The 13,304-nt window shown below is 39.9% G+C and overlaps 1 protein-coding gene across 3 annotated transcripts in view; it reads right to left on the reverse strand.

The window, feature by feature from the left end:
- The window catches only part of fat1a (FAT atypical cadherin 1a), a 101,896-nt gene that overhangs the window by 60,177 nt on the left and 28,415 nt on the right, over positions 1-13,304 (reverse strand). For all 3 annotated transcript variants that reach the window (XM_088008731.1, XM_088008729.1, XM_088008735.1), the window contains one exon: positions 12,603-12,917. In XM_088008731.1, coding sequence (XP_087864857.1) covers positions 12,603-12,917 — 315 coding nt within the window. The remainder of the gene's footprint in view (positions 1-12,602; positions 12,918-13,304) is intronic.

The following is a 13,304-nucleotide window of genomic DNA, read 5'->3' on the forward strand; positions in this document are numbered from 1 at the left end:
GACTGAAGACTGTTATTATTCAGTTTTTGGTAAAAAAGAGAGGAAAAAAAGAGAAAAACAATAAATCAAGCAAATGAAAATTATTGAATTTATTTTACTTTATCAAGCAATTAATTGATTTACTGTTTATTGTGACAGGCTTAGAGGTAAGCATAACAAAGCCCAGTGACAGACAACCAGAACTTGCCAGAGTTTGCCCAAGACTGACTTGATTGAAGTGAGAATATTCATTAGTTTTTCATAATGACATTTCTGACAATGTTGCTTAAATATCTGCATTTTTTGGCCTCTATAGTTCAAAGTCCACTGATGAAAATATGCTGTAACTGTTTGTTGCAACCCTGAGAAATACAACTGCGTCACCACAAAGCATGCAAACATGGAAGTAGTTTTGATAAAGCTTCTCTTGTAAAATTTTGGTGCTTGAAGTGCAGACAGCCATTCCTGGCAGAGTCGTTTTTTGCAGCATGCTTTATAAAACAAGCCACTAAGTAAAAAATCACTGTCTGTCATTTTTATTAATTGCTTCTTCCAAGTCTGGGAGGAACAACAGCTGGCAAACACTGGGATGGTAGAAAGTGATGGCAACATCATCTGACTGGGGAAAAAAAAGGTGAAAACAACTTTAACAATGCTACAGCTCACCGCAGGGTGAACTAATCTGAACCCCACTGGTTACCTCATCAGTTTGAGCGACATGTCTCAGTCTGGGGGAGCACTTTGCCTGTGGTTGTCTCCATTGCCAGACAGCCCCCCCCCACTCACTATACAGTGACATGTGTGAAATATCACAAAGATCTGCAAATAGTATCCATACAACAGCGTAGGCCTGACACCCTACTTTTAGTTTCTCCACAAGCTGAATAAATAGATGGCTCAGTCAGACATCAGACACCACAGAAAGTTTAGAAAAGCTTCTGCTGTTAGTTTGGATGCTGTAATGGACTTCTTTCATTTAATTTAAAAAAAAAAGCTGACTGATGTCATGTGACATCAGTTCCAGAGAGAAGCTTAATAGTGAAAGTACAAACTGGAGTCTTGAGTTTCTTGTTAATGTAATTTTGCACCAAAGTCACAAACAAGGCATGAGCAGAAAGAGCAGGGGGGAAGGGTATTGCTCCATTCTCCATTATAGGCAGCGTTCAGCACTCACTCCCACTGTAATTGCAACTTTGTAGAGACTGAGTGTAGAGTAGACATGCCAACTCCGACCGCACCGGAGTTTTATGCCTGCCACAGTGCATTTGATTAGCATAAAGCAAAGGATTTCGGAAACCCAAGCCCATCAGTGGCACATATGCCTGCAACAAGAATAGCCGGCCACAACTTATAGGTCCACAGAAATAACCATGCCTTGCACTGAGATTGAGGGATATGAGAGAGGCACCACTGCTCACTTTTTTTTTTTCTTTATATAATCCTCTCGGTTTTAGGCTTTATTTAATCTTCAGAGTGAGCTGCGAAGATGTAAGTCCTCTCATATTTACTCAGAAAAATTGAATTCTTGAAGGTGCAACCTGCATATATATATATATATATATATATATATATATATATATATATATATATATATATATATATATATATATATATATATATATATATATATATATATATATATATATATTGCTCTACTTTCAAATACCATTGGGCTCATTTACATTTTGCAAAAGCTCCGACTTAAAATACAATTTTAAATTAAGAAAAATGTATATAAAGAGAAATAGAAAACACTTCTCTCTCTCTCTCTCCAGCCTCACAAACTCTACCAGCACAGTGGGGAAAACAAGATGTTCCAGCAGTGACATCACAAATTATGTAGAATAAATGTGTGGTTCACGCAGAGATTATTCTTTGCCATGTTGCACGGTGTCTCGAGAATTATCATCAAAACAAATAGTTCTGGTGTGCCGCATCAAAACAGGCCACACTGACCAATTATTCATGTGCTCCAGCAAGACCGGAGATGATGGATGATCGTGTTTTCCGCCTCCCCTGTGCGCTGTGTTAGGCAACTCTTCACTTAACATGGACTCTGCAGTGGAATACAGATTACATTTTTCACACCAAATCCGATATATTATTTATCTGCAGAGCCGCTGCTTAATCAGCGTTAACATGGGCGCCATTAAAGCTACAAATCTTATAATAACAAACATAAACAATAATCTGCATGTCGATCCTTTACTTCAACCAAAATTTGAACGAAGCTGGCGAAATGCAAAGATGCAGAGCGTTTTTTTTGCATAAACTCAAACTTGTGATTGGAGTAGCTTACACTTGAAATGTGTTGATGACAGGTTGCATATTCCTTCTGTTTATAGCCGCTTGTATGGATGAGAAGTTTGAAATAAGATCTTGTTAGAGAGCAGAGAACAAAGAGCTGGATATGAAGAAGCATTTATGCCTTCTCAAATTGCAGGTATGTTTCCATTAAATTACGCAAACTGAAATTACAAAGAAAACATTTGCTCAATGGAAACACGCCAATATCGAAAAATTTCACGTTTTTCAATAAAACGTTTTTGCGCTAGAAATGAGGTGGTTTTTATCAAACTAAATGTATTTCACAAAAGTGTCGCGTCACACAGGTTGTATGATTAACGGGTGGATGTTACTACTGGTGAAAACCACGAAGAAGACGACAGGAATTAGTTGGAAGATGATGGTTTGTTTTTGTTCCTCACAGAGTGGAAGCTTTTCAGGAACTTAACCAAACCATCAGACATTTTATTCCTTATCGACAGAATCGTTGAGGTTTAATGAGGTGCCCCACACCAATCAGGACTGATGTGATGATGTGCTCCAGTTAACTGTTGAGTTTATTCAGCCAGGTGAAAAGTTTGACCTCACACGAAGGCAGAGCTTGAACCATGAGATTTTCTGTAATTGAAACGACTAAAGACGCTAACCCAGTTTCTGTCAGACTGAGACTTTGGTCAAGTTTAAGCTATTATTGTGAACCTAAAATGAGAGGCTATTTCACAGTTTGTGTATGAATTATTTATGAAACCTTTACTTGATTTTTGAAAAAAAGAAAAGGCTATTAGCTATGCCCAAATTCTTATTTAAATCAGTTTGACCTTGGCGTGGTGCGCTAGATGTATCATTAAGCTGTTAAACACAAACACTTAGGCAGTTTTTGTAACATTTTGGAGCCAAATTCCTTCTTTGGGTAAACTCATCTGCTGCTAGTTACACTGTACCGTACTGTTATCTCAGTTTGGGGATGGACACTTGCAGTATAATCAACAACTTAACAGAAAAAAAACAGCTGAAATGCTGAGCCGGAGAACTAGCCCACTCGATGAATGCTACACTTTTATTTCTGTCTTGTGAGATTGATTGTGAGGCCAGCGCAAGCATCTTTTAACTGAAACCAGCCTAGTATAGCCATCACTGAATTTGCTGAATTTGAATATCTTTGGGGACAAAAAAAAAAAATTGTTTTATTTTTTATTATTGTTGTGAAGCTTGAATTGTGTTGAAGGTGTACTGAGGTTTCTGACAAGCCAATCCTAAAAGCCACAACAAAGGAACATGAATCAGAAACCTTTTTTGAACAAAGTGAAGGCAAATAAATTGGACTGAAATACTGCATTTTACTGAAAATGTAAAAAACATATAAAACGACACAATACGTTGTTGAACTCCGTAAGAGACGACGGAAGAGAGCGTTTCTTTTTGCTCAGGACATATGGGAATATTTTGTAAGAAAACAAGGAGCTATGTGTCGACTCACAAACAAAACAAAACAAAAATAAAAATTAAACAGAAATGGTTTTGTGCAGCAGTGGGTTATTTTCCAGCCTTTCATGTTCCCCACAATGGAAAATCAGTTACAGTCGAGTCAGAAATGAAATCCTGATTTTGTGGCTGTTGTAAACCAAGCCCGTATTTTGGCTTGATATACTCGTGTTGGCCGTTGGTGCGTTTTTGTTTGATATGCTCCCAGCTGGCTCCTTTATGTACTACTGTAGGATCTGTAATATTCAACTACTGATATTGCTTTTGGGAAATTATTCACAGCTAAACTCTCCAAGATGTTATTAATCCAGCCAGGCTAGACAGTCACCAGAGAAGGACTCAGGACTCTGTTGGCAACTGTTGCTCCAGTCAATAAAGGTGCATACCTTTCTGTCACTACCTAAACGTTAAAGTACCATGAAATAACTGGTTTTAGAGCCAGAGCTGACCAAAGAAGAACACACACGTACACACACACACAGAGACTCGGGCTGACAGTAATTACAGCCATGCTGGTTTGAGACGGGGAGTAAAACAACAGTGAAGGAACAGTGGCACTCTCCACCATGTCCTCCAGCGCTACCGCGAATGTTCAGCTGGAGACCTGAGGGGGATCTGGGCATCCTGGAGGTCGTTGGTGTACTTTGTCTTGGCACACTGTCACTGTGATTAGCAACGTTAAGAGTTGCACACATGTCCATGTGGTGCAAAAATCAGTCAGTGGTAGACTAATGCAAACCCAAAGCCAACCCAAACCGTTGTGGTAGAAGTAGGAGCTGCTTTTCTTTCTTTTTCATTAAATGAAGCCAACCAGGAAATGCTGAAAGTTCACTTTTATTGTGCCATGCTTGGCTGCTAAACTAATCCCCCCTTCAGAAACATTGATTACTACTAACAAGCAGGTCTGCACAGGCTACATTAGACACCTTTATAAATACATTCAGGTAATAATAAAATGAACAGTGTCAAAAGAGACTAACTGTTTACAGTGGAACTGAACTTTATCTGCATTCATTTTTTTTCTTGAAAGACAGCAGTTAAAGCTGCCGTATGTAACTTCTATGAAAAACATGTCACTGTTGCCTCCTGGGTTTGATTCCTGGGGCGGGGTCTGTCTTCATGGACTCTATGCTCTCCCTGTGCATGCATGTGTTCTCTCCGGGTACTCCAGCTTGTGACTGTCAGATTGATTGATGAGGTGTGAGTGTGCGTGTGCGTGTGTGTGTGTGTGTGCATGGGTGTTTGTCCTGTCTATTTCTGTGTTACCCTGTGATGGACTGGTGACCTCTCCAGGATGACCCCGCCTCTCGTCTGCTGACCACTGGAGATAGGCACCAGCACCCCTCATGACCCCACTAGGGATAAGTGTGTTAGATAATGGATGGATGTCACCATGTTATGACAGCGTAGCGTAAGACAGATAATCTGTGAAAAAAGTGGAGCTCCTCTGCCTTTTCTCAGTACTAAACAGAAACAACCAATCAGAACAAGCAGGATGGTCTTAGTGTTGCCAATAATGCCCATGTATGGCCCACTCACGCACTCTGAGTCATATTTGATATATTCAGCAATTTAATAAAAAGTGAAAGTAACTTACTTGATTGTATTATAAAATGGCACTATGTGGAAAACCTATAATACTGGGGAAATTACTAACAACCTGGGTACCATGTGGCTCAGTGGTAAAACGGTGCAGCACACAGAGGCTAAAGTCACGACCTTTCCCTTTCTCCTGCTGAGCAACAGATGAATAAAGGCCACTAGCAGCAAACAAATGTCTCCAGAGGGCAGTGAAAAGGGTTTGCTGTCAAATTACCGGAAACACCAGGAAGTTGTTGGAAGTATGCCTTTCCTATCTCCCTTCCCCTGACAGCGGCCACTGCTTTGTTAAACCACAGATAAGACCGCAATGTGTGTGTTTTCTCCTGCACAAGCTTGTAGAAGGAAACCCAGAAGGGCTACCCCAAGTCAAGCAGTTTAAGGTCAATGGCACAAAATACTAAGGAAATCTATGTGTAATAAAAAATTGCCTTTAAAAAAAATATTTCCCATTATTCTGGCTTTTAGCAAATAGAAACTAAATAAATGGTAGTAATCACATTTGGCCTAGAGTGGGAATGTTTATTACGATTTCACGTCAGAGAGTGTGAAAAAAATGCCTTTTATATAGTGTATGCAAGCTTGTTGTTTTGATTGGAGTTAAAGGAGCCAATTAAAGTTAAGAAGGACCTTGTATAGATAATCAGATATCTGATCAGATACGAGTTCTTATCAGCTGAGCCTCACAGTCTGACGACAGCGATAAACCTTTAATCTAAGGTGAGGTTTCAATCGGCACCAACCTGAAATCTCACATGTCTGCATGTCATAAATTAATAATAATCTATTAGAAAAATTCAATTAGTCAATACTGGGGCTATTAGAGTAGATACAGGAAGTCCAAATGCTTTATGTATAGGTTGTATTGCAATAACAGGAAGTAGCATAATGAGCATTTAGTGGGATAGGAGACATATTGTAAAAATCTTTGCTACAACTTTAACTCCTCTGCTCAGGTATAGTAAGCTTCCTGCTGTGTGTATGTGTGTGTGTGGATGTTGATTCTGACTGCTTGTTCTGCACGGGCGCTCCATCTTAACACAGATGTGTGCACTGGCATAAAACCTTGGGTCAAAGTCTGTTGCAGAGCAGAGGCATTTCAAAGGAGACAGGAAATGATTCAGCGGGTAATGAACGCTGCTCACTCTCCCACAGAAGGAAGGTGGAAAACCTGCCTGAACAACCCCTGAAAGCTCGAAATGCTGACATGTCAGCGTGAAGAGAAAATAAAAGTCGGCGGAAGGCGGGCCGGAGATCTGAAAGTTCTTTTTGTGTTTTCTTCTACTTTCACCCCCGAAGTGTTAAAATCTTCCTTTGAATCTCCGTCCATACAACCACTAGCACTGAGAAACAAATCAGTTTATTTGTCTCAGATCCCACAGACAAATAAACTGACACATACCAGTTTCAGTTCTCCTTAGCAGGGTTAGAACAGGTTTGAGTTTTTCATTATAGTTTTATTTTGTAATCACAGTAGTAGTTTTCACACTTTGTTTAATTTTAGGTGCAGAATTCAGAAAGTAACACATTGTAATTATGTTTACTTCTGAACAGAAGATGCCATTTTCAAAACAAAAAAATTTAAATTATTGTTGAACAACAAACTGAGAACTGAGTTTTTTATTTTTATGTTTCCAACTTTAGCTGCTGCCGTTTTGCAGACAGACATGAGATGAAGTAATTAGCCAGTGGCTGACTTAAGCTGCTTGTGTCAATTTCACATCAGTTCAAAAAGAAATAGATTCATAAACATAAAAATGAAGGATATTACATCCATAATCCCAGTATGTTTTAGGTGGTTTTATAAATGCACAATATAGTTCCAGTTAGCCATAGCTTTTCCCCGTTGATCACCGTTTTTATTTATTGGACCTCACAGAAATGTTTTCTTAAATGTGTTAGTTTTAGTGAACTGTAATAACATTGGTCCTGAGGCGTCGAATCAAGGTTGAAGAGCTTGAAACAACTGTTGGAGGGGATGAGCAGGGCAACTCAGCACTGGTTCATCTTTTGAAAAGTGAGGCTGGCACAATATTCAGACTCAACTATCTGGAACTGATACAGAAAAACTAATTCATGCAGCTGATGGGATCATTTCCTGTCCGTGCAGCTCAGGTTTTCTTCCCCTTCAGGATTCTTTTAGGAGCGAGGTTACATCAAGATGTTTTGTTCTGCATTTTCCAATGATAGCACTGGCAAAAATGTGAAACAAAATACATACAAAAATGGCCAAAGAGCTGGGCTTGCACTTAGATGACAGAATAGATTTAGTGAGCTTGGCAAAAAGAAAGACTTTTATCCGAGGCTGTAGTGAATCTGTAAGGGAAAATAAAATAAAAAAAGGTTGGCCAGCACCACCCAAGGCGTGAAGTGCTTGTGCTGTATATATGTGAGGGCAGAGCCGGCAGCAGCAGACCATAGCCCATGATAGATCTATTTAGCTTGGAACACAGGTCTATGAAGTTTCAGAAGCCGCACAAAAACACAGCCCTGCATGTCTTTTCCTTTTTCCCTCCCCTTTGTAGATGTGCCAGGACACTGCCTGTGCCTTCAATGCAAATTTAGAAGGTGTAATTACAGAGATGCATGTAGTAAATTTAAATCTTTTCCAAAAGAAAAAAAAAAAAAGCGTAATATGCGGCAAGATTGCTGCATGGACTTTATGATGTGGGGAGGTGTTGGGACTATTTTTACGTTGCTTAATACCGCAGATTTAAATACATTTTTAAAAATTATTGTAATCGTTCCCTGTTTTGTAGGAGAAGTAAACCCACACCGGGCCTCGCAAAAGTATTCATACCCCCAATTTTTTTTTTTTTGGGGGGGGGAATTGTCTGTAAAGGCAAATAATTGTGAAGTGGAGGAACAGGATGTGTGGTTTGCAACATGCTTTTTACAAGTAGCTGAAAATTGTGATTTGCATCTGAATTCAGCTTGTTTGAGTCATTACTTTGGAGAGTCACCTGTCAACAAAACTGCAGCTGTCGCTACCAGCTTTAGACGCAGCCATTTTAACCAGATTTAAGATCGGTCACAGTGGATGACGAGTGTCCTGCCACAGGAGTCGGAACGGAACGAAACGAAACGAAACGAAACGAAACAGAACAGAACAGAACCGAACCGAACCGCAGACTCCTTCATTTGTCCTGCAGTGGAGAAATTCAGCGAGTCAGCAGCAACATGACAGATAAAAGTCAACGCCTGTACTTTTACTGAAGCTTCTAACTCATTTTGATAAAACCATTGTATTATAGCTCTGATCACCTTTCCCAACCCAGTAGACTTTACAGCTTACCCACAGCATGATGCTGCCTCCACCATGTTGTATGATGTTCAGATGATGGTCAGGATGCTCTGTCTATTTTTAGATGATGCTTCAGAAGCTAACGCTAACGTTCTCTCTGCCCTGTCCGCTGGGCTCCAGGATGTTAACTGATGTTAACTAACAGGGCTTCACAGAACAGCTTTATTTCTACTGAGATTAAATTGCACACAGGCCAACAACCTTTACTAATGAGGCAACTACATTTTATTTAGCGTTAAGAGAGACGGTGTGAATATAAATATATTTTGGGGGAGAAACAATTATTCAAACATTATTTTTTTTTTCCCCCAAAAATGAATGTTATAGTCAATGGCAGAAAATCCCTAAAAGTGAATTGATTCTTGTAACATGACTAAATGTGAAAAGGCTCTGACTCTAAATTCCTATTGTAAAGTAAATCTTGTACTTGTTACCGTCTTCTTTAGTTTTCCAACACTTTGCTCCATGCAGCAGACTCGCAAAAAAAAAAAAAAAAGAACTAAATCTCAGAGAGAGAGCAGTGATTCAGTGAGGCTTCCTCTCTGTGAACCAGTGTTAGTCAAACTCGCTGGTATCCCGCAGATAAAAGTTTAAACATGCTTTGACATGCATGAATAGGCGTTATCCTTCTGCTCCTATGTTATGTTTTCTTTTTTCCTTTGTTCAGTGAGCTCCTCTGACAGTCATAAAAGATTTAGTAGATTTAAAAATTTCAGTGTAAAGATATTTTGCCTACGGTGGAAGTGAGCAGGGACTTCATTACATAATCTGAAATCTATATGTGGGGTAGGAATAAGTGATGGTTTATGAAAATCTGTTAGCACTAACAAAGAAAGCCTGTTTCAGGAGAAATCCAAACACAATGTGATATCTGTGGATAGATATGAGTCAATAATTGTTCATGCCATAATCTCATTTTATCCTGGGTTGATTCTCAATATAAACAGAAAAATCTAAGTACATTTCTCAAAAGCTTTGAAATTGTTTTTTTTAGCAGATATATACATTTATTATTACTTTTATCAGCATGCCTAAGCTGAGCTTTTTTATGCATGCAGACAGAACACGAACCATATGTGCAAACTGGAAAGTCCTCATGTCTCTTTATTCTTTATCTTTTTTTTTTCTTTTCCTGCCTGTCGTGGAGAGTGCAGAATCTCTGCAAGTCTGTTTTGGGAGGTAACTTAAATAATGAATCCTTATTTGGTCCGAAAATTCCCTTCGCCACTTCCAACAAAAATACCTCCAGTTTGTTGATGTGACTACCTTGAGAAACAAGACCACACACATCAGCGAGGACAAACTGGAGCAACTGCTGCTCTGCACCCCCCACCCCTCCACACACACACGCACGCACGCACGCACACGCACACACACACATACACACACACACACACCCTCCTGCTTTCAGCTTCCTGATCAGCTGCATTCAACCAAGTGGGCTGCAGCACACAGCTCATAATTTTAACCTTTCTCTGCACAGCCTCTTTGTCCTCCTGCCCACTTCAGATTTAACCCCACTGGAAGCTTTGGATTAGCCTTTAGAGTGTCTCTCTTGAAAGAGAATCTGAAAAGAATTGGTGTTTTTCTGACCTTCCAAACTGCCAAGCCATTTTTGCTTATATAACAAACACAACTACAGTTATGAAGGTCGCTGTTCATACTTTGCAGCCACATACAGTTGTGTCTCTCAGTGGATGTGAAAAAAGTACAGATTTTGTGGTCAAACGTTTTTTTCTTTTAAACACATCACCACTTCTGATTGGCTAAAGAGTTCCTCGTGACGTCTCCTTCCTCAGAAGCTCTTGCGACTTGGGGAAATGTGTGTTTTTGTCTTCCAAATTTGTTAAGTTTCTGCTAAGTTTTCAAATTTTGAGTAAAGTTCTGTTTGTTTTTAACAACTTTCTGAATCCATAAGATCCCATACTTGGAGATGGGCACCAGCATCCCTGGTGTCTCCAATAGGATAAACGTATATGATAATAGATGGATGGATAATCAGTATAAAAATATGAGCAGCTTTTTTCACTGGTATGTAGATGATTTATCTTTGGTTTTCAAGCTCCAGATCTTTGAGTTTGGAAGGCCTCCTGTCACCTTAATCTTTAGCATTCAGCATCAACTGTCAGATTCAGGTCAGGACTGGCTGGCTGTGCCAAAAACCATAATCTTACTTCCAGTCAGCAGAAATATGCTGGTAAAATTAAAAGATCAATAATCCTGCCAAGGGTATGAATAATTCTGGCCTTACTTGTAGCTTTTTGGGATTTTGAGAGATTATAAACTCTATGTCCCTAAGGTCAGTTTTGATTGATAAAACTTTATTGTTTTATAGTCGATAAGTAGTCAGTAGATTTAGTTTACTTATTTACTTTTGTTTTATTGAATCAGTAGCATCAGCTAGTTTATACGCTGTAAAAAAAACATATTTAATTTACGGTAAAATACCGTTTTGTTTTGTTTTTTACAATGCAGTAAACTTGATTTTTGTCTGTTGGTTCCATAACTTTTTAATTTAATTGTTAAAAATTCTGATTAATCTGTTTTCTTGTCATAAATAATCTGAGAAAACATAGAAATCTTCTTCTTTTAAGCCCAACTGTTAAGTCAATACAAAGGTAATTCATACTTCAGCTGGGCTTTTGGGACATTATGGCACTCAATGTATCATATAAATGCTACAGGCAGGAAAGGCTAGCGTTTCCTAAACAAGCCAGTAGTCTTAATAAATTACATATCTTCTCCGTAGCTTTAAAAACATGTGGATTTATCAGAGAAGTCTGTCTTTACATGAAGCTTCACTTTCCATCTATCAAGAGCACTTTCTCCTGCTCTACCACAAAACACAAGCAGCCTGATCTGCTTTAAAAGAACTCACTGAAATATTAATCGTGACATCACTTCCAGAGAACCATGTGAGAACACACTTTAGAGTGTCAGAGTGAAAAAAAACCCCCAAAGGTTCAGCCCGCTCTTGTTGTGGGTAAAAATACGCTGCTCAGACGGCGCAAAGTTTTAAAAGCAAACAACCAGCAGCTTGACTGATGCCTGTCGCCTGGAGTTGTGATCCATGTCACACACAGTAAAGAGCTCATTATGTCCGCTGCATTCAAGGCCTTTAAAGAAGCTGAAGAGCTATTTCAGGTTCATTTTATCTGCGGACATCTCAATTGATGATACGACCACTGACACAGAAATAGCTGACATCTGGAGTTTAAGATCGTGTAGTTATTAATAAATTAAACCACATGTACATGGATTCTTGGAAATGTCTGCTTTTCACATCTTTACCCCAGATTCCATAAAACCATGTCTATGAGTCTGACACTGAGACCATGGTGCTGTCTCACCGCCAAAATGCACTTATTGTGCACCTAGCGTTCAATAGGGAGGTAACCAGCACATGTCCACCAGTCACTCACGACTCTAGGTTTATCATGAAAAAATGGTTGTCATACAATATCTGTAAACATGTATAACACGGAGCTGAAGTTGGCTTCCAATTGCGGCTTAAGTTTCAGCAGATCGATGCTAGTCACCAGCCTCTCCAAAGCTAACGCAGCTTAGCGCTCTCCTTCTCATTTGCCAGCCCAGGCCACTTAGTAAGTGGTGCCGACCTGCTATTAATCAGATGGGTAGCTGGCTTTGGCACGGATCTAGTCTGCTGTGACAAGGAGGTAGCCAATGCTAACACCAGCTTACCCACTGTTAGCACTATTTTATCTGGGCTAGCAGAGGAAGAAGGGAATCCTGTGGGTGACTAGCCTTGGTATGCTAGTCACTAGACTCTCCAAAACTAACACAAGTCAATAGTCTCATTTTCCTGCGCCGGTCGCTAAGTTTTAAACAGATCAGTAGCTGGCTGAAGAATGGGGATAGTGTCCTGTGACACGGGACAGCAACCACTGGGTGAACAATAGTCTTAATTTTGGTGGTGAAACTGCAATCTTACCGGTTTTGGTGTTGATGGCAAAGAAGCCCTGTGGATTCCCACTGGTGATCCTGTAGCTGAGCCTGTCGCTGGCCTTCGAGTCAGGATCAGCTGCATTAATCTGGATGATCGACACGTCTTTTGGGGAGTTCTCCATGACAGAGGGGTAGTAGACAGGTTCAGATGTCTGCGGTGCGTTGTCGTTGACATCCTGGACTTCGATGTAGACCTCAACAAAAGCTGAGAGGGGCACCACACCACGATCCATCGCATAGACCGTTAGCCAGTAGTGGGGGGTCGTCTCATGATCCAGCAGTTCTTGTGTTCGAATGACACCTAAGGCATAGAGACAAACAGAGAATTAATCATCTTTGGAGTTTGCATCATATCTCTACTGCTTATTTTCAGCAATACACAAAACTGAAAAAAAAAGGTGGTTCTGGACATGAAAAGGAATTGCAACATGTCAAGGTAGCACATAAACAACTACCAGTCATTGCTCTCCTGTTTACATTTCCCTGCCATGAAGGGGCTCCAACCTTCAGCTGAGCAAACAAAATAGCTTTCAAACACACATATGAGTGGTATGGGATGACAATGGCTGAATGCACTGCTGAATGAGCAGCTCCTCCGACGTGAAAGAAATGTATGTGACACAGAACTGGACAACTGTGTGCTTGATGGATGCCACACATTACTGATCTTATAGCTGCCACTGACTCT

Source organism: Poecilia mexicana, unplaced genomic scaffold (genome assembly GCF_051168715.1).
Source record: "Poecilia mexicana isolate PSO_F unplaced genomic scaffold, ASM5116871v1 scaffold_2, whole genome shotgun sequence".
Taxonomy (NCBI): Eukaryota; Metazoa; Chordata; class Actinopteri; order Cyprinodontiformes; family Poeciliidae; genus Poecilia; species Poecilia mexicana.